At 37.1% G+C, this 22,761-nt stretch overlaps 1 protein-coding gene across 8 annotated transcripts in view; it reads right to left on the bottom strand.

Moving 5' to 3' along the window:
- Positions 1-22,761, bottom strand: part of gramd1bb (GRAM domain containing 1Bb) — a 101,486-nt gene that overhangs the window by 14,551 nt on the left and 64,174 nt on the right. For 4 of the 8 annotated variants that reach the window (XM_084123830.1, XM_084123835.1, XM_084123833.1 and 1 more), the window contains 10 exons: positions 21,704-21,917; positions 19,301-19,321; positions 11,843-11,863; positions 10,561-10,584; positions 4,438-4,522; positions 3,155-3,258; positions 2,235-2,330; positions 2,074-2,154; positions 415-530; positions 52-223 (listed from right to left, as the gene is read on the bottom strand). In XM_084123830.1, coding sequence (XP_083979956.1) covers positions 52-223; positions 415-530; positions 2,074-2,154; positions 2,235-2,330; positions 3,155-3,258; positions 4,438-4,522; positions 10,561-10,584; positions 11,843-11,863; positions 19,301-19,321; positions 21,704-21,917 — 934 coding nt within the window. The remainder of the gene's footprint in view (positions 1-51; positions 224-414; positions 531-2,073; positions 2,155-2,234; positions 2,331-3,154; positions 3,259-4,437; positions 4,523-10,560; positions 10,585-11,842; positions 11,864-19,300; positions 19,322-21,703; positions 21,918-22,761) is intronic. The other 4 variants (XM_084123836.1, XM_084123831.1, XM_084123837.1 and 1 more) reach the window with 2 other exon arrangements.

Below are 22,761 nucleotides of genomic sequence, written 5' to 3'. Positions count from 1 at the left end.
GTAGTGTCTTAACACGGCATCTGTGCAGTGAGCTGGAGCTGCTATACTCACAGACAGTGGTGTATCAGTGCTGCTGGGAGGTGTGGTCGAGGTGATGGTGGATTGGGTGATGGATCTCTTGTGTGTCAGAGGTGAACTGTTGTCTTGTTTGTTCTCACTGCTGCTCTTGGATGAGTTATCATTACTGACCTCGTTCTCCTCGGCTGGGATCTCCTCACAGTATCTGAACATGCATAAAGAAGCACACAAAGAAGGCATGTGGCTACCTATGTGCTATATTTGTCCAACATTCATGTCTGTTAAAACACCAAATTTGAATATGTGGGGTGCAAGTTGTGAAAGCATGAGGGATGCCCCTTAATAGTTGACTAAACGTTGACAAGAAGCACAACAAAGCACGCACGTTTAACTCACCCCATTGTGTTGAAATCATCATCAGGCGGCACGTAGTCTTCATCGTCGCTAGTGAGTCCCAGCTCATTGCCGTAGCACTGATGTACAAAGTGCCAGAGCTCTTTAGGGCAGAGTGGCTGAACACAGAGACAGCCGTCATTATGAGTTCAGATATAATAAATCGTATGTTGTCAATCCAGAAATTTTGCAGTGTGTACTTGGCAGCATGAAAAAGCAAAGTGCGCTCTTCTAATAATTACTGAAGCTGTCAAACAATTCAGTTCAGCGCAAACTCACTGCACTGCAAAATTCCACTCTCTGTGCTCTCTTGCAAACTATCCCATTATAATAATAATAAAAAGCTGGCTACGCTACACAATGAATCTCTTATTTACATCACATTTACATGTTGTTGGTTATAATTAAAGGATTCGCAAGCGTGCAAAACTTGTGCTTAATAAAAACACATTTTGAGCGGTGTTAAGTGGATTAACATTATTATTATTATTATTATACATTTTATTTATAGTTGCCTTACATGACACTCAAGGACACCTTACAAACACAATAAAACGATCAACATTAAACAGATAATCAACATTACAGTCTGGACAGACTGGATAAAAACATAAAAGTAATCACATAAAAGCCTGCCTAAAAAGATGGGTCTTAAGGTGAGATTTAAAAAACATGAAGACTTTCAATGTTTCGCACATCCAGTGGCACTAAGTTCCAAAAATAAGGAGCTGCATGACTAAAGGCTCGGGACCCCATAGAAGCTGTACGAGTTCGATGGAGAACAAGAGTGAGTGCAGAAGAGTATGACTAGGAGTGTAAATATGATTATGAAGAAGGTCAGATCCGTATGAAGGGGCAAGATTATTGAGTGCCAGATTGGTTTTTGAGCCGACAGGAAGAATTTCTGTTTTACAGCTACTAAGTTTAAGACGACTTGATGTAAACCACTCTTTAATCTCAGCTAAACAATCTGAGAGGACAGATGGAGGAAAAGTAGAGGTAGGTTTGGAGGATAGGTAAAGTTGCAATGGAATCGAATACCAAATTTCCTAAAAATATTACCAAGGGGTAAAAGATAAACAATAAATAAGAGAGGACCCAAAACTGAGCCCTGCAGAACACCCGTATTGACGTACGAAGGCTCTGATCTAAACTGCCTCAGCTGTACAAATTGAGTACGACCCGTAAAGTGGCTACCAGTGGGGTACCAATGATTCCAATAGACTGTCTGTCAAACACAATGCTGTGCGAGATAATATCAAATGCTGCACTCAAATCGAGCAGAATAAGTAAGGATAAAAGTCCCGAGTCAGCAGCTAACAGCAAGTCATTAGAGATCTTAACTAATGCACTCTCAACACTATGATAAGGACAGAAACTGGATTGAAATTGCTTGAACAAACTTTTTTTAGATTTGAAATGGGGCAAAAATGATCAGCCCCCGGTTTCTACTTATTCTGGCACAGATATTTCTGAGACATTATATAATCTCACTAAACCCCCACCGAGGCACGGGGTTTGCGGGTGTACAGTAAACATAGAATGATTGAGTTGAGAGAAGTCATTACTTTGTTGCCATGTCTTAAACCACTGATTGGACTTTTTTTATTTTTTTATTTCAGTATCAGTATTAACAACATTACCGTGTGTTTATATTCTCACCTTGTCCAGCAGTGCGTTCTGCCAAAGTCTGAACATCATCATGTAAGTCCTGTCTCTCGCACCAAACGATGTGAAAAAGTGCTGAAGGGAAGATGGAGAACAACTTAACTGAATGTGTTAATGTGTGCAGTCGTATCCGAGTGCGGTTGTGTGTCTCTCACCTTCTCGGTGTCCGTGCACACCTGGATGGCATTGGGAATCAGACGCGCTGTTTTCTCTTTCGTCATGGAGCAGATGTCCTTCAGCCGTACTGTAAGCTGTTCACACATGCAACAGAACAATAAAACACAGCATGACTCTTCCCCGATCTCTCAGGCTGTAGCTCCAAAAGTTTTAGTAAAAGTGCCCGTATTGTGCTATATTAAAGGTCTTTAAATTTGTTTTAGAGGTCTCCTACAATAGGTTTTCATGCATCCAAGGTCAAAAACACTTGAATTTTCTCATAATATACACTGCAGCATCAGCTCTTTTGTCACAGTGTCTGAAATGGTTTGATAAAAGGATTCAGTCTCTCTAAACCCCTCCTTTCTGAGAGCCTTCTCTGCTCTGATTGGTCAAATGGCCTAGTGTGTTGTGATTGGTCAGAAACCAAACGCCCATTACCATATCTGATCTTCCACAGCTCTTGATACACAGTGATACGAACAGTAACATTGGCGTTGGTTTTACAGTATCAATGCGAGTGCGAGTCCTCATTAATTGGAAGTGCACGCAAAATGGATTTGCTTTCACAGCACAGACAAGAGTGTCTTCTCAACATGTCGACGACACAGACCAAACTCTTCCAGTCTCAGAGACAACTACAGTGTTTGAGGGTCAAAGTAGACGCTGTTCACGAGCAGCCGATGAAGACCATAGGCTGGGCATTATGCAAACTTGTTACAAACCGAAATGCAGGAAGTAAGACGTGGACTCGTTCAGAATCGCTTCTTTCTTTTGGGAGACAATAACTGCATTTATCATTTACTTTGATCTGAGAAACTTTGCAGACCTTTTACAATCACAAAAAGCTATATAACACACTACAGGAATGGTAATATCCAAAAAAAGCATAATAGGGGAACTTTAAAGTATATCATACCAGTGTCTCCCAGCGAAAGATGTTGCTATAAAAACAGATCCAGTTTTCGGAGAGGTAGAGGCGGCCCTGCAGGAGAATGTCCCGCTGGAGAGCGCAGGAGTAGTCTGACAATGAGAGGACAAGGTCAACAAATCATGTCAAATCATTCAATTCAATATATTTTCCCCTTATATTTCAGTTTTGTATCCATCAAATTCCAAATAAAAGAAAATAATCAAATAAATTAAGAACCTTTAAACTGTAAAGCATTTAAAAATTATAAAGCATTATAAATTAATTATTGATTATACATTTAATAGTTAATTATAGTTCAATTTAATTTATTATTAATTATACATTGACACTCTTTAAAGTCAAATGGAATTTTTATCTAAAATTTAATAATTTTAATAAAACATTTTAATGAAAATATATTTACATACACTGAAAAAAATTATAAAATTATACTTTGGACCAACTCTAATTTGTTACAGCCAAATTGATTAGTTTTTCTCAAATTATATTTATGGTTTGGTTCAAACTTATGGTTTGTTAATCAAAAATATTTATTGTCCCAAAGACAAATACATTAATACAAAGTAAAAATATTATTTATTATATAGACTTAATAAATATGTTTTCTTTAAACATAAGCTAAATGCATGTATTACGCAAAGATTGTCAATGTGAAGTATATATTTACACGCACGCAAACGCACACACACACACACGCCGTCATACAACTTAATTTCACCACAAACAAAACTATTAGCTTTAATATTAAAGAAAGTAGAATTTTCACTTAAGATAAAAATAATAATATTTAGTTAGTCAATATTTCATTTAGTTTACTTACTATAAAATAAAAACAACTTCAAAAGACCTTAATGTTCGTGATGTCTTTTAAAAATATGCATTTTATTTTCTGTATGTACTAAAAAAACAAAAATCATAAAGCCAGCCAGTGTGTGTTCGGCACATCGACACTGATGTCAAGAGAAGATATTATTTAAACAAAATTGTTTCTATTAATTTTTTTCTATGTGGAGTTTTATTTGCTTTTAGACAAACTGAACACAACAGGTTTCAAGTGGAAACCATGATTTTCGATCAGATCAATATGAAATGCATTTAAATAAATTAAATTAAATTAAATCGCTTTTTCCAGCGTATAATACAAAAATCAATAAGGTGACCAAAACTTTTAAAATGTTGTTCACAGTTATTTACTTTATCTCTTTCTTATCATGAATACTATGTCCAAATGCTAATTTGATTTCATTTGTTAATGATCACACTCTTACCCACAATGAGACGCTCTGTGTCCGGCAACTGCTTGAAGAGCTTCCTGAAGTCTTCATTACGCTGCTTATATGTGGGACTGAGGACCTACAACACAGATAAAGCAGTAGATGAGGAACACACACACACACACACACACACACACACACTCTCAGTAAGAAACAGCCGTTCTGCTCTTTCACACAGCTGATCATCAGTCAAATGCTGGTTTAGTTTTGCCATGCAGCAGCGTGAGGTGAACCACAATGAGTTCATTCCCACTGTGGCGCGACAGAAGACACGAGTAAACGACGACTTCACACGGCTTCTCATTCACAATCTTCACTCTGTTAATGAGCCGAAGCACACCGTGCATCATTAACAGCAGAGCAAAGATAGACAAATGCTCTAAGAAAAGACAAGACAATCACTTTAGATTTTGATAGAGTCTTGAAATCAACCGTGTAAAATGGTGATCCTTACACGCAATATTGAATGTGATGCTCTATTGGCACGGGAGAAAAAACAACAACAATCTTATGAGAAATACCTTTAAAATATCAAAAATACCTTTAGAATTAAACAGAAATTAAGGCAACTATATTTATATATTATTATTATATAGGAATAAGTGGTTTGGGGAATTAATGAATGGAAGGATGTACAGTATATATTATATACATTTATTTGCTGAATTCTATTTCAAAAATATGAAATTAACATTAAATATATAGACAGTACTGACACTGTTAACATTTAATAATTATTTTTAAATTGTATTTTCTCTATATTACAATAAGTAAACAAGTATATATATATATATATATATATATATATATATATATATATATATATATATATATTCCTAAATGTATATTAACATATAGAGAGAACTGACACTTAAGTGCTAACATTTTAATTCAATGTTTTTCTACCTTACACCAAGTTAAAGAGTAATTAATTAAAATATATTAAATATTTGTATTATTGTTTTTTATTATAATCATTAATATTATATAAATATTTGTTTATCGTATAAGAATAAAAAATTAATTTATGTATGTACAATATTGTACAGGGCTCGATCAATCGGTCCTTCACTTGTCAGAGTAAAAAATTTACATGTCTGGAAAAAGAAAAAAAAAAGATTTTTGGTGGTGTAAATAAAATTTATTATGAAGTAATAATCTCATCAGTGTTCTTTCAGCTTTTACATACTTAAATCTGCAGATTTCTTATATTTACCCCAGGGTGTTTATAAAGGCTTTAAAAAAAAAAAAAAAAAAACCCTTATCAAATGTATGCGTCATCTTTCATGTCAAATTCTTATATTTGATCAATAAATTCAATTATAATAAAAAATAATACACTATAGGGCTGTTACCAATCAAATTAAATAATTTAAACTGCAATAAATAATGTTATGTTATAAGTTTAATGTTTCATCGAGTAACAAAACAGCGTTGTTGCTTTGAGAATGCGCAATAGTTCTGCTGTGATCTTTGTTTCGAACTATTTTCAAACTATTTTTGGTAAAAAAAAAAAAAAAAAAGTTAATATTGTGTCTAAAATATAAGTGATAATATTAACTACTTGTTTATTGAACTATAAAATCAATGTAACATCTGCAGTCGTTATAATATTCAGCAAAATAGCTCCCTTGGTCGAGTTATGTTGCATAACTATATCATGTGTTATAAATAAATAAAAAAATGAACTTTTTGAATCTTTACCACAGTTTGTTTCTTCTGTGAGTTGTTTATACTGTTACGCTCATTTGTTTTGATTTCTCAGTTGCCGTTTTACACGGAATGTAATAAAATTAGAATCATTCTCGCGTTTCGATGCTTTCCTAATTTTATTTCGTCTGAAGTTTTACTCAGACTACGTCTGCGGTCGGAGATTCTCTTTCACTTGCCCCTTCAAAAAAAATCCACTTGTCCCAAGCGTTAATGTCAGTATACACTGTATATATACAGTACACAATCGTTTTTATTATATATTTAAATAACTTTCATGTTGCACACTGCCCTATTACTATCAACAGCGGACCGTAAACTAGTCTTTTGTTGAATCTTTATGGAGACTCACGGCCGGTATTTCCTCATCCTGGTACGGGTCGTCCCTCGGGCCCCAGTGCCGGTCCAGCTCCCAGTCTGAACCCTGAACTAACCATCCCGCCAAAGCCTCCTCCAGCTCCATTAGTGTCTCCCAGTCCTCCTGAGAGTCCAGTGATGAATCCATGTTTCTGTTCCTCTCTCGTACCGCAACCAACGGATCGATCAGTTCATCAATGACAAGATCCTGATAATATTTAGGATTCGGATGGGTCTGTAAATAAGTATCCCAGATTCAGTCGCTCCTCCAAGGTTTGTCTACGCTATCGCAGATGTTCATCAGGGTGTAACGTCCTCTATCAGGGTGTGTGTAAGTGTCTGGCTCTTCTGACTAACGCCACATGATTCAATTGTGGCTCGCAAAAACACTCACACGCAAGTGGCCTTTAGTAACCCTGGCAGACAGATGCTTTATTATGCTGCCGTTCGTTCCAGTTTGCTGCTGGGAAAGCGCCTGTAATCATGTCCGTCTTGATTCTTCATCCTTTTTTGAGCTGTAAACGCTGTGACTAAAGGGTTGATAAAGGAGGAACATCAAGTTACTTCCGCAAGCGATCATTAATCGTTACCTCAGTATGCATTGGCTACTAATATCTCCATTGAAAATTGGTTGTTGGCTCTCAGAGAATGTTCTTCTTGGAGTTCAGTCCATTAGTCCTCAGAGTTTGTGATTGTTTTTTGCATTCACCAGTTGTTGCTAGACTTCAAATGGTCTTCTACAGGTTTAAAAAAGACCACGGCGACAAATAAAGACCATCTGGAAACTCTCTGTGCCAATTCCTTGGGTTATCATGTCCTTTTTTTATCATTTATGTGTTCTAATGTACAGTTCACTCCTCCATCTCTCAACCCCAACCTCTACTCACTCGTGCCTTCTCATTTGTGCTGTCAGAAACCTAAAGATAACCAAGAACAAAGACTGACACATGATCTGCAGCAGTCATGGAATTCTGCGTGTGTGAGCGACAACTTTAATCTCCGTCCCAAAAGTATTCTCTCCTCAGCAGTTATACATTAATAACCATAAAGGCGAATGGATAGTTTCTGCCAATGGAGAAGCAGATATCCAATAACACTCCGGTGGAGATCCAGAGCAGAAGCCTCAGAAGATACTTTGGAGCACAACATCTGATTTATGTAGAGCTGGATGTGTGTGAGTGTGTTTACTCCTGGCGATGAGCATGTAAAGTTGGTTATATATTAACTGAAAGAGTAAATAATGAGAGCCGCCGGTGGCTGGTACCGAGACTGGGTGTGACGACTCCAATAATGTCATCAGGGGATCAGTTTGTTTTCTTACGTGTCCTTGGCACGTGAGACCAAGTCTAGTGTGCAAACTTTCAGGGTGCGATCTGTTATGGTTAGTCTTTCGCAACTCAAATGGTCTTTTATGTGCAAATATCAATTTTAAAGGGGATAGCTCACCCAAAAATGAAAATTATGTCATCATTTACTCACCTACACGTTTCACCAGACTTACTTTCTTCTGTGGAAGATACTTTAAAGAGTGTTTAAAGTACATTTTGGTGACCATTGAGTTTCATTGTATGGGGGAAAAAAATGTGGTGAACTAATTTTTGGTGAACTATCCCTTTAAAACACACTAAAGTAGTAATGTTATATACAGTATGTGTGATCTATATTTATAATAAAGCCATATACAATACCAGTACAGATGTTTTGTTAGTAACTACAGTAATTAATAATAATAACTGTTTTCTATGGTTACCGCCTCATGTAAACACAACTTCAGTTCACACGCATTTATTTGAGTTTCCGGTGAAAGTACTCTACGTACCCTGAGTAACTTTGAAATATTGAACTTTTGAAATGTTCCTTAAAATGTACAATTATGGGCCAGATTTACTAACAGCTTAGGCCAGCACAAACCCTTTTTTGGCGTTATAAAGCTACTGCCAGCATTTACCCAAGAGACGCGCTGAAAAGGCGCGGACAGGGTTATTTTTACGGCTGACCTTATTATTAGCATTTGTAGGATTTCCATTTCAGGCGCAAAATTTATGGGAGGAGAGTATTTAAATGAATCATGCAAGGTGATTTATTATGTTTGCGCTAGTTAGGTATTTGCGCCATTATTTAATGCCCCCCAAAAAGCATGTCTTAAACCAGATGGTAATTTGCGCTGCTCTTGGTAGATTGCATTGGTCATTATGGAAATGATCCGGCTGCGTCTGTATTCTTTAATTTGCATGTCGTCAGTAGATCACCCACAGAACTTTCCACTCCCATCGGCACTTTTTTGGGATTGAGCTCTCTTTGCCCTTTGCTAATTTGCCCTGTTTAGAAAACCTGGCCCTAAAACTCTTTATCATGTTTACTATTTGTCTCATGTACGATTTATTGTTTTAGCATACATATGAGATTCCCCAACCAAGACTTCCATTGCGGGAGTTCAAACCTTAAAGTTTGATTGATCAGACAAAAATGAACATTTTAAAGAATGTTGGTGACCATTGACTTACACTGAATACAGAAAAAACCCCAAAAAAACACTTGAGACAATTCTCAAAATATCTTCTTATATGTTCCACAGAAGAAAGAATGTAATACAGATTTGGAACAACATGGATATGTGTAAATAATAGATGTTTTTCGGGTGAACTATCCCTTTAAGGATAGAACCGAAGGAAGTCAATTCAAGGTTGGTGAAGTCTTATACGTTAAAACAATACATTGCACAGTATAATGTATATAGTAAAATGTTTTCAACCTATATTCAAACTGTCCAAACATGTTACATAAAAACTATACTGAAGGAATCGAGTTGATCTCTGCAGGAAATCTCTTTGAATCATTTAGATGCAGCGCAAACATGTGTGATGATCACAGCCATACAATGAAAAGGCCTTTGTGTGACGCGTCTGCTCTGGGATAATGTTACACAACCTCTTTCAATTCACACTCCCTGTTTATGACTTTCCCAATTCTACCTTGAAAGTAGCGAGAACAAATGTGTCATGAAACTGCCGCCTTAAAATAAACTACATACAACCTTTGCTTCTGTACAGTGTCAGATGGCATTGAGCTGTCTCTTATAAACCAAACATAATCTGCAATACAACAGTGCAGTGGTCAGCATTCACTTTGGTGGTCAGTGGGGCTCAGAACTCACATGGAAACGGTTGAGATGTAATCACAGAGCTCTCAGGGCCATGGGAGATCATCACTGCCCATATGAACACACAGACGCACATATACACTCCACAGACAATGCATCAAAAATGTACAACACTCTTTAAATAAGACGTCAATGCCACTGCATGAGATCCTGCTGCTGAACTGCCCAGTGTGCATTTAGTATGCATCAAACAGCTCACATCCATGCATGTGCAGTGTTATCAACCAATCACATCACGCCGCTGAGAACCAGAGCCAATCAGAGAGATGCACAGTCTATTTATTGCGAATCTCTAACGCTGCCACCATGCAGGTACTTGTGAAAAAGAAGTTCGCTTAATTGTATTGAATCTGCGCTTGTAGCGTACTTTAACACTTAAAAGCTTATTTTTAAAAGACTGTGCTTGCAGATATTTTAATATTAATGAAATAAAAGGCCATTTAAATACACTTAAAGAGAGTACACTTACATGATTGCTGCTTCTTAACACACTTAAGTGCACTTTTTAAAAGTGTGCTTTGTATTAATGTCAAATTAAATGTGATACTTTAAAGTACATTTTAAATCATTATGGTTTAATAATCTTTTGTCGTGCTTTAATGAAGTACACTTCTTTTGATGTGTTACATGTTAAGTATTTAATTATAATTTTAACCGTATACAACTTTTTAAAAGTGTGGTGAAGTGTACTTCTTTTTCACAAGAGGGTATTAATGCCGTGCGTTGTGTGTTTTAGCCTTTGGTTTAATAAAGTTCATAAAGGAAGATGCTATGATTAGGTCATTAGAGGAGCACACGCATGCCAAAGCCACTGTTAGAGAAGCCTTGCAGACTCAGTTCAGTCCTCGGTGTGACAGGAAACAGGAAGTGGAGTGTAAAATCATGCTTACTCTGAGAATGTGCTGTCTCTCATGCTGAAGAGAAAAAGTCAACGAAAGAGAGAGAGAAGAGAGGAGCAGACGAAAAGAACCACAGACAGAAAAAGAAAGCAAAGATAAAGGATTGAAGAAAAAAGGAAGATATTGTGGAATGAAAAGTGATTGAAGGATTATGATACAACTCCGCTCTCTTGTGGCTAATGGTCTAAAAAAAAATAAAAAAATTGATATTTGTATTATGCAGAGCCCGGGATCATTTTTATTTTTTATATACTGGCCACGAATTAAGGATTCGTCCTCTCGTTTTAGTAAATCATGGCTATGATTTCCTAATTCGTTCCCTCGTTTTCAGTAAATCATACACACAATATAATAATTTGTTCCCTTGATTTAGTAAATCGTGGCCACGTTGTACTAATTTGTTCTCTCGTTGTGCTTTAGACAAGGGAATGAATTAAAACAACATGGCCACGATTTAGTTAACCAAGAAAAAAAAAAGATATCATGCACACAATTTAAAAGGGAACGAATTAGTAAAACGTGATGACGTATTAATAAGTCGTGGGAACGATATGCATGTTTTTCCCACATGTCATGTGTGGGGCTCCGTACTATAATGATAATTAATGATATAAAATAAAAAGTATTCAAAGTTATTGTAATTGCTATAATAAGTACATAGTATGGACTGTAAAATAAGTGCTATAATTGTTCCTTTAGGCAAAAGTACCTCATAGTACCATGTAAATACTAAGGTATGTTGCTATGAATTTCTGACACACTATGTGTGATACACAACAATGTTGACCCAAAACTTGAAGAGGCGGATGGTTGTAATCAGTCACGTTGACACATAGATGTGAATAATGAGGAAATTGATAACAAGAGCGTGAGTCCGATAATATTTGCAGCTGAACCGCTGAATGACAGAGGAAAGAGCAACAGATCTGTAAATCATTATTAAAACAACACCATAATTCTTGTTTGATCACGTCAATCTTCATATCTGACACACGCAAAGTCAATTTGAAAGTAATTCTCTAAAAAAAAAAAAAAAAAATCCCTATTATAAAACAATAATTTTTAATAAATAAAATAAAAGTAATTAAATTATCCTGTTCCCTTGCCCAAATAATGTCATGTTACTGTAACACAAAGAACGCACTGTATAGTAACATTTATGGCTGTTTATATTTCAAAGTAGGTGGACACACAATCAATAGTACAAGTATTACACACACACACACACGCATGCACAAACGCACACACACAATTAATAGGAAGTGTGACTTACGTTGTACCAGCTCTGGCTTTTCTGAAAGAGAAGGAGAAGAATATTATTATTATATTACGGAGAGCAAAAGAGTGGCTATGCAGAGCTTTATTTGCAAACGCCCCCTCACACAAAGTGTGTGTTCACAGACTGAGGGTTGGCCGAGGGCCTGTCATGTGACAGCTGCTAAAGTCTGTTAGTCTGACATTTCCCTTCACTGCATAATTACACGTATTCATCATTTGGCCTTTCCACAAATAGAGAGATACAAAGATAGATGGCTAAATGAGCAGTTTCAAAGGTGAAATGTCATGGGAATAAGACAAATTCACACCCGCGTGAACCAAAATAGAAACTTAAAGAGACTTTTCAGGGGGTGTTTGTGTACAGGCGTGACATCACTACCGCTCTATTTATAACTCAACACAGTCCAGCTCAGTCTAGATGATCCTGAGTGTTGTTTCACTCAATTTAAATGTCTGTAGGTTCATATCGGTTAGTTTCAAGGCAATCGATATGCTAGTTTACAGCTAAATGATAAACATATAAAGACTATTAAAATAAACTTTTAGTATATAGACATATTTAAAATTTGCTTTCTCCTGAAAATTGGACCAAAACTATTGATGACATCAGCTCTTGCTTAGAGGGAAATCAAATAGCAACTTTATATTTCGCAATTGCTAATTTACATTTCATACTTTTGACTTCATATTTTGTAATGTGACTTTAAATTGCAATGACATTATGATATTTCTTGATTGTATCATGACTTTTTTGTAATTATGACTTTATATCTTGCAAATTTACTTCATTAGTCGTAATTATGACTTTATGGGCCCTATCTTGCACCCAGCGCAATTGACTTTGTACACCGACGCATGTTTCATTCCTATTTTGCGCCCGACGCACAGCGGACTTTTCCCTCCACAGACGCACGTCGGTAAACTAGGGAATGAACTTGCGCTCCCAGGGGCGGTTCAGTGAGAAGAGGAGGCGTGTTCCGGCGCAAACGTTCCCTGATGCTATTTTGCAGGTTTAGAAAACAATTCCGCCACAGACCAGGAAAAACCTAGTCTAAAGTCAGTGGCGCATTATTTAGATGCTATTTTAAGGGCGCATGCTTGGCCATAATGTAGCGTGTGCACAACGCACATACACTTTGCTTCTCTCATCTACACAGAAGCAGCAGTTCACATTTTTGCAAACCATACATAATTACAAGGAAAAATATTATGACATGAGGGAAATAATTGTCCATGAAGATGTGAAAAAATAGACATAAATCTAGCTTACACATTTACCCAAACTATCATACGCCTGTTTAACTGAAGCTAATTTGGGTGGGTTTCTCCATCCCCATACAATGTCACTTCTCTGTGTTTTACGGCCCTGACGAGAACGTCGGTCTCCTCGGCTGTGAACCGCTCCTGGCGTGCGTCTGGCAAATCCGCCGTTATAATAGCGATCCGCCATGGAACAAGCGCGCCTGCTCTTAAAGGGAATGTGAGATGATGCTCTGATTGGTTTATTTCACGTTACGCCCAAACCACACCTATGAGTAATGAAGCTACTTCAGACCAACACATTTTAGATTTGCGTCGGGCGCAAGAGTCATTTATCCCGCCGGTATAATAGCAACAGCGCCCGAGATCCGCCCACAAAGTTACTTGCGTTTTGCGCTTGATACTTGTGTTTCAGATCGTTAAAATAGGGCCCTATATAACAATGTCACTTTATTTCTCATAGTTGGCTATATCTTACAAAAGTGACCATCTCTCATAATTATTACATTATATCTCAAAATGTGACTTTATTTCTCATAATTATTATATTATATCTTACATTATATTACAGAAATTGTCACGCAATCTCACAATTTCTTTTAATTATGACTTTATATCTTGCAAAGTGACTCGCCAGGCTGTGACATTCACTAAAAGGTCAAACCGTAAATCCGTTACATCCGACCCCAACTTGTTTCAAAAAGATCAACACAGGACATAAATTTGCACTCGTCGAAAACATTTCATGGGGTCTTTAAGAGCATGATTACCGGCCTAGCCAACAACTCATGGAAAAAATAAAAGTTCTTGCCAACAGAAAAGGTAGTGTGAGATACATGTCTTTCCAAAAACAGTCTGAATTATGGAGATAAACTAGCTTTACAGATCTTCTGAAGCTGGAGGGAAGCTGAAGATAAATTGTCACGCTTTATTAGTTTGAAAAGCTACGACACATAATGGGCTCACTTGTTTTATAGTCTTGGTTAAAGTGAGCAGACAAAACAACAAGAAGTGTGTGTCAGCCGATAAGCCATTCAATTAGCCTACTGCTACAAAAAGAAGGACACCTGTGTGTGTGTGTGTGTGTGTTACTGTGAAAGATTAGCCTGACCTGCAACACACAGCTCAAGCTGTGTCTCGTCCATGACCCTTTAAACCTATAGATAAACTCACACAGACCTGCTAACACACATACTGGTCTATTCTGTCAAGGCTCAGGGATTGGGCGGTTTAATGAGGGCTAATCTGATCTAAACTCAAGAGAGGTGTGAGACGGGTCTTTCGTGTGTACATATGGACAGAGAGAGAGAGAGAGAGAGAGAGAGAGAGAGAGAGAGAGAGAGAGAGAGAGAGAGAGAGAGAGAGAGAGAGAGAGAGAGAGAGAGAGAGAGAGAGAGAGAGAGAGAGAGCTTGGAAGAATAGTTCAGGAGTGCTAACACGGATGTACACTTAAGGTAGTGTTAGTTCAGTGGTCAATCGAAGAACAACATGAAATGCTTACTTTAATCAGGTTTAATCTGTCATACTGTAAAACAATGAAAACAGAATGAAAAAGAAAAACAGAGAAACTGGAAGCTCATTTTATGCATTCGGCACATGCCGTTATCCAAAGTGTGTTCCCTAGGAATCGAACCCATGACCTTGGCGTTGCTCGTGTCAGTCGGCTGCCTATCTAACAGCATTTTAAAGCATCACAAGAACACTCTCACAAAATAAAAGACTCCAAAATAGAGGACGGAGTAGAGAGCAATGTCTATTAAAATAATACCAAACAAATCTATAAAAGTTTTCTCACTAAATCCAACCTACATGCAATTTGAATTGTTTCTTGTCTTATTAGATTATCGAGTCATTAACATAGCATCATACTAACTGTTGGAATCACATGTGCTTCACAAAGAAAGAAAGAAAGAAAGAAAGAAAGAAAGAAAGAAAGAAAGAGAAATAGATAGATAGATAGATAGATAGATAGATAGATAGATAGATAGATAGATAGATAGATAGATAGATAGATAGATAGATTGATTTATGGTCTGTTTTACATGGATTGATTAATAATTAAAAGATTTACACTCTTTTACTAAATGATCGATCAGAAAACAGTCAGGAATTCCTGGGTCGGGAATTCCCTCAATCTACTACATAAATCATTACCTGTCTGTAAACACAGACACATACAGTAGAGCTGATTATTCAATGATTTCATCACACAGCATTCTGAAGTCATGTAGATTAAAACTGCTGAAAGTTGTGCATGTCAAAGTTTTACCCACAATTTAAATGAATGAATAATCTCTTTAATATAGGCGTAGATAAAGGCGGTCCTCTCATGATGAGATCACACAGTGTTTTCCTCAATCTTCCCAACATGGCAACCATGCACACATGCTTTCTCTGGGATGCAAAAAATGCACTGATGATCTGAAAACACAGGCAAACATGTACGTCGGAGTTTAGCGATCTCCAGTGTGATATTTTGCTCAAATGAGTGTAATCCAGCCAGTCTGTGTTTCTTCACGAGACGGCTTGTGCTGTTCACGAATAAATCTACCATCAAACATTCTCAGTGACGAACTGTACTAAATCAGCCTGGTCTCATTGTTAATACATAGGTATTAATAAGTAACATTTACAGGTACAAAGCGTACATTTTTTTATGCTGAAACGTACAATTTGGACGTATTAACAACAATCAAACGTAAACATTATTACTAAAAAAACCTAAATATCATAAAGATATTTGTATAATTGCCCTTTTACCATTTTATAGATACATTTTTAGATCCCTTAAACCTACCCCAAACAACAAAACAATTGTATAGATGATATAAAAAGAATACATAAAACATAAGAAGAAATAAAGAAATGTGTAGGAAAATTAAGATTTTAGTAACACTATATGTATATATAACAAGTATAGTCAGATTTGGTTTTGATTTTACAGGCTGTGTCTAAAATCTCCCCCTACACTCTTAAATAGGGCAGTATTTGTGGGGACAGCCATTTGTAGTGGTGTCCGAAACCATAGTGGACGTTATCGAGCGCACTCATTCAATCCCACAATGCACCGCAATGACGAGTGTACAACCGATGTACGCTCAACGGCTAGAGAATACCCACAATGCACTGTGAGGGTCATGCCGAATGAATTCCTGCGTCTCGCCAGAAGATGGCGCCGAAACTGAATCATCCATCCATCCATTCAAACCGCTGGTCCAATGTGGCTACATTGTAATATCATATATGTATAAATTCCTTTTAATGTATTATAAAATAGTTTAATTAAGGTTTATACATGCTAGTTTCCACGACAGATAATAAACAGTAAGCACAAACTATGGAAAAGCGGCAGGCCGTCCAGTGCACTCAGTGTCCGAATTCACTCACTCGTTTTCATTCACTCCCTCAAGTGAACTATATTAGTGGACTAATAGGGAATAGTGAATAAGGGGGCGATTTCGAACACAGCCATTGTGTTCTGTTCCTGTTTTGCCTTCCTGAGTTCCTGGTTAGTTTCTTTGGTTGTTAATTCGTTCCACGCACCAGTTTCTGTTCAGTTCATTATGTCTCCTTCTGTATTTAAGCTCTTAGTTTCTTCGTTGGGTCTCGTGAGATCTGTGCTCTCCTGAGTGCTATTAGTTTAAGTTTTAATAAAAGTTTTCTGTTTAATTCTCCTTCGTCGTGCGATCACTGCAGCCACCCCGTGACACACTATAGCATTATTTTAAGATGCTAATCCCAGTCTTATCTGTAAACCTATACATAACCATTTCTTTAAAAATATGTAGAGTTATAAAGAAAAACATAACAGGCAGACAAGTTGCCACTATACTGTTATTATTACGGCATTACTCCCTGCAGCACCAACTATACTCGAGGCTAGTTCAAATTCGCCAAATGAACGTCTTCGTTGTGCGAACATTTTACTGTCGCCGACAGGACGCAGGACAAATATGTTAGTGTGTGTGTGTGTGAATCAGCTGGAAGAAATGCGGTGGGCAGGACTGACAGATCTGCATATTCTTCGTCAGTTGTTTAGGCTACGCGGGAACCACCGGAACTTCCTGTAAATGGTCTGAAAGTCCGAAACAAACAGAAAATGCTTTCACACTAGAAACAAACCAAACCTTTGTTCAGTTTGAACCGGACCGAGACCACCTCTTTTCGTCGGACCACATTTCATCTGTTTGGTCCGGACCGTGGTCCAGGGGAGGTTTCACACCTGTAATTTTGATTCGGATCAAACTGAAAAGTCCGAAAATCCGGACCAAACAAGGTAGGTGTGAAAGGGCCTTAATTGCACTCCGTGAAGCGAAACTCGGCATGTCACGATCTGTGACGAAGCACTGAGCGTTTGATATCTCTGAAGGAAAACGTGTCGGAAAGCTTCTTACGAATGCGGGATTTGACACATCCGGTCACTGCTGAGAATGGAGATGAAGATCACTGAATAAAAGCTCGAATTTGGGTCTGTTCTTCACGATCACATGGATTCTAAAGATATGGATTACAGCGCACAAATAAAATTGACTACTTTTGTGAATTTATGTTGCATTTTTGGCATATTTTATGGTTCTGTTGTCAGTCACAGCTTAAGACAATAATGAGAAAATGCCATCTGTGTTCCACAGCAAACTAAATAAATAATGGTTAAACGATTACAGAAATGTTATTCATTTAAAGGTTTTAAAGTGTAGTCTTGTTTAACATTTTGTAATCCTTGTTGTGTCATTGATATGACAATTGAATACAATAAAATCAATATATGAATTTTAATAAACAGGGATTTATACACATTTGTACATCTGTAAAGTTGTTCATACATATATAATTTACGTTTTAGTGCTGTCGATATGCCAATATTGTGCGTTTCATTGTCTATAGAAACGTAAGTAAATGTACCTACGAATACTAATGAGATCACGTTGAATAAATCCATACATGAATCTCGATTATTTGTGATCCCGGACCACAAAACCAGTCACATGGGTCAATTTTTTGAAATTGAGATTTATACATCAACTGAAAGCTGAATAAATAAGGATAGGGATAGGTTATGATAGGACAATATTTGTCCAAGATACAACTATTTGAACATCTGGAAACAGAGGGGGCAACAAATCGAAACATTGAGAAAATCGCCTTTAAAGTTCTACATTTATGTTGGCGATTGTGCTGCATTCACTCACAAAAATAAATGTTTTATATATTTACGGTATGAAATTTACAAAATATCTTCATGGAACATGATCTTTACTTAATATCCTAATGATTTTTGGCATAAAAGAAGAATCAATAATTTTCACCCGTACAATGTATTGTTGGCTATTGCCACAAATATACCCGTGAGACTCGTGACTGGTTTTGTGGTCCAGGATCACATTTTGTTTGAGATTGTGGTTGTGGAATGAATACACTTATGCAACATCTGTGCTATGATAAAAAGTATTTTTTGTTGTTTTATTAGAAAAATGTTAGAATAATCTGGAATTATTGGAATTAATGTTAGGAATTTCACAGTTTCAGTGTTTTTTTGTGAGAACACTCTTAAGGGTTTACCAGTTTTCAAAATGTACATAATACATGATAAATAAACTAGATGAGGTGAAATAAACCATGCGTATGATTTGGCGTTCTCTTGATTTGTGCTTATGTTAAATTGCATTAATTCTGATGAGATGTAAAAGGAAATGGGAACACCAAATTTTAAGGTGACATAGTTACACATCTCACTTACTATAGCAATAATGGTAAATGTTGCATAATTGCAAGTAACTAACCCTAAACCAGACCCTATACAAGTACATGTACTTAATTAAAATTACACTGTAACAACGCCACCTTAAAATAAAGTGAAACCAAATACATTTATCAAATGAGAACAATTAAACAACAATATTTTAACCATTATTGTGCAGGCCTGAGTCAAATACTTTATCTCTTTAACCGATTATCGAACTATAATGCAGAATAAAAGAATCACAGGTGACACATACGGCTGCCAACAGGAAAGCGGATGGTATTTGTTTAAACAAACACTTGGACACACACTTGCATTCACACAAACAAGCAGAGTCAGACAAGACAAATCAATAACAGAGAAACAGATCACTGGAGGAGGTATGCAGACACAGCGGGTGTAAACAAGGGCGAGAGACTGAGTGAATACAGAACAGAAGAGAGAAATGCTTACTTTGGAAAGTCGCTTGTGAGACTAGCATGCATCGAGGAGAAAAACAGAAATCAGAAAACGGAACACAAATCAGAACAACCACAAACAGCGAGAAGAACATGATAGTCAAGTTTAGATCAAAGACATTTTATATGACATCGGCAAAAGTATTGAACTCTAGAAAAATAAATAAATAAATGGCAGAGTGAGTGACAAAAATCAAAGAAAACAGGAAGAACAAGCGACTGTAACAGCTGAGATGAGACAGAATGATGATGTGAGTTACTCTGCATTTTACAAATCATTTCACATAATCATCTCTCCATTCATGCATCCATTCATTCCCACATGTGAATGTGGTTTTTGAGATGTTTTGCATAGGAACATAGACATAGAAAGCTGCATCAACAAATCATCTGTTGTTTAGCCCAGTCTATTAGCGGTTCTTAAAAATATATTAACAAATATCTCCGGGTCATTCTCAGAAAAAGATGTCAGTTGACAGTGTTGTGTGTGTTTCCATCAAGGAGGTTTATAATGTAAATCTATCCATAAGCATTCAGGACAGAAAACAGAACAGTTTTTGAATGTCTGAACAGATGGTGTAGTTACACATATCTACCAGCAGGGGCATAACTAACTAAAGAATGCTTGTTTCACATTATTTGATAAGATTTTACAATATTTAATTTACATGCCAAATTACTTTTTTAATGTTTTTTTTTTTGTTTTTTTTTGTTTAGTATTTTCTATATAACAATAATGTAATGTATATATATATATATACACACATATAATAATAATAATAATAATAATAATAATAATAATAATAATAATATATATATATATATATATATATATATATATATATGTATATATTATTTGTATACAGCAAGGATGCATTAAAATTTATCAAAAGTGACATTTATAAAGTTCATAAAGTTACAAAAAGAAATTATTACAAATAAATGCAGTTCTTTTGAACTTTCTAATAATCCTGAATTATCTTTTTTTTTTTTTTTTATCATGGTTTGCAAAACAATATGAAGCAGCACAACTGATTTCAACATAAAAAGAGATGTTTCTTGAGCAGTAAATTATCATATTAGAATGATTTCTGAAGGATCATGTGACACTGAAGACTGGAGTAATGATGCTGAAAATTCAGCTTTGATCACAGGAATAAATTACATTTGAAAATATATTACAATAGAAAACAGCTATTTTAAAAAGTAATAATATTTCACAATATTACTGTTTTTAATGACCAAATACATGCAGTCTTGGTGAGCAGAAGAGACTTCTTTCAAAAGAAATGACAAAACATAATATTTTCCTGCCATTTTCTATAATAAATGGCACAGTTTCCTGAGAATGAGCCTTCGGATTGGGATTTGAGGTTCTGTGTTTGTGTGCGTGGGTGATACTCGGTTTGGCCTTGACTGAACATGTTTTCATTGATACTTCACCCTTTCCTGACACAGGAGGAGTGCTTTCCTGTCTGAGATAGACTCGTTTAAACTAAAGTCACCTTTGAACATAACAATTGCAATGTGAAAATAAATATGTAAAACAATTTACAGCAATTCAGTATACCTGCATAGCACACTTTGTTGTAAAATGATGAAAAAAGTATGGGTTGGGTAAAAGAAGACTGTAAGGCCGTGTGTCCACCGCTCTGCTGAAAACGCCTAGCTGTGGACGCTTGAGAGCGTTTTGCCAGCGTTGCGTTTTTTTCAGTTGAGACACTTCGCTTTATGATATGGAATATCCGCGAAAGTGTTACTAGTATCTCATTTCACACATATTTTTTGTTTCTGTGTTGATTCTATATTAAAATGTCGATACAATGTAACGTATTTTCTCTGGCTCTTGTTTTAAATGATTTTTTTCCGTTATTATGCTAGTTGTTGTCATCTGTTGACGTTGTACAAGCAGAATGTGGCGGTTGATCGGTGTGGTATTAGTCCCGCCCCTCCTCCACTGTGATTGGACGGCTGGGTTGACAGTGATGAGCGCTACGTTTTACCCAAAGTTGAACATTCTTCAACTCCTAGCGACCTGTAAAAAACGACGCTTAGCGTGAAAAAGACGTTCAGCGCCTTGTTACGCTCATGGCGTCTTAAAAACGCGGCGCTCCCATTGAAAACAACTGAAAAAACACGCCAGCCGCGTGAAAAAACACTTTGGTGGACACACGGCCTAAAAGCAGCGGTGCTTTATCAATGGCCAAAAGATGCTTAGTAATAGAAAATCTGCCAAATCAGAGTCTATGCGTCTGACACATGCTATGATTGGACAGCAAGAGGTAATGTAGCGGGTAGGACCCCGCATCTCAGACAAGGCCGTTCAACATCTTCATAAGCGCCTCAGATTCACGATATAGCAGGTTTCCACCGGACGTGATGTTGTAGAAGGTCTTACCTTGGAGTTCTTGGTCCCGCTGCGCGTGGACTGTCCCGAGAAGGTGCGCGTGACCAGTTGCTCAGGGGTGGACGGGGACCTGGAGGTGTCGGACTGCTCAGAGCCTTTCTCCACCATGTTATCCGTCTCGACGTTCTGCAGAGTGGGAGAGCGGCAGCGCTTCCGCAGAACCGGAGAGCAAGCAGGAGAACTCCGGTTAGAGTTACTGGCAGTGCTGGAGAGAGCGAGACACACAGAACACCACAATGGACACTTTTCACAGACTGTCATGACACATTTACACAGTTATTAACAATGTAAACCTAGCTAGCAAGTCCATAAAAAAAGCATTTATAATACTGTACTTTGTGTGAAATTTCCTAGGCATTAAATTACAGAAAACGGCATGAAATGGAAGTTGCGATAGACATTTCTTCCCTATTGTGAAGAGTGAAATGGCTTCTCGAACAAGAAAAAAAGCAGGGCGGGACTACATTTCCTTAGGGATTGATTGGATGGTTGTGGATTGTCCCGCCAGAGAAGAGATGTGTCAGGGTTCTGTCACTTCGGTGTGGTTTACTCTTGTTTGGTGACAGAGCCCTGACACTCAGACTGTCTCGTCATTATGAGCGTGTGTTTATGAGTTCGCTCGGGCCGTACGCTCTCCTGTTTTCTGTGGGTTTTTTATGTGTGGAGAATGGTGTTCAGATCCCGGCACTTCGGTCTAGTTTGGTTTCGGTTCTTGGTCGGGATTCAGGCATTCATGGTCCATGTGTTTGAGCGAATGAGCATCGTTCTGGTCTCGTTGTGTGAGCGTGTGTTTTCAAGTTCACTTCTGTCCGCGTGGGTTGTTGTGTTCTGTGTAACACGCGGTTTGTGTTTTTCTTCGGTCACGTGCTTTTTCATGTTGTCATGTTTGTTTCTATGTGCTCTCCTGTCTACAGTCTTAACCCCGCTCTTCTTGTTACCTGATTATAGGTTAATTTGTCCTACTTGTCCTCCCTCGGTCCCTGCTTAGTTTGCTCTCCCTTTTCATTCTCTCAGTGTTTGCAGTCCTGGGCCGGATGGTTGTCGTATGT

Source organism: Abramis brama (assembly GCF_963993115.1).
Source record: "Abramis brama genome assembly, chromosome: 9".
Lineage (NCBI taxonomy): Eukaryota > Metazoa > Chordata > Actinopteri > Cypriniformes > Leuciscidae > Abramis > Abramis brama.
Note: the sequence above shows the minus strand (reverse complement) of the source record. Positions and strands in the feature narration are given on the sequence as shown.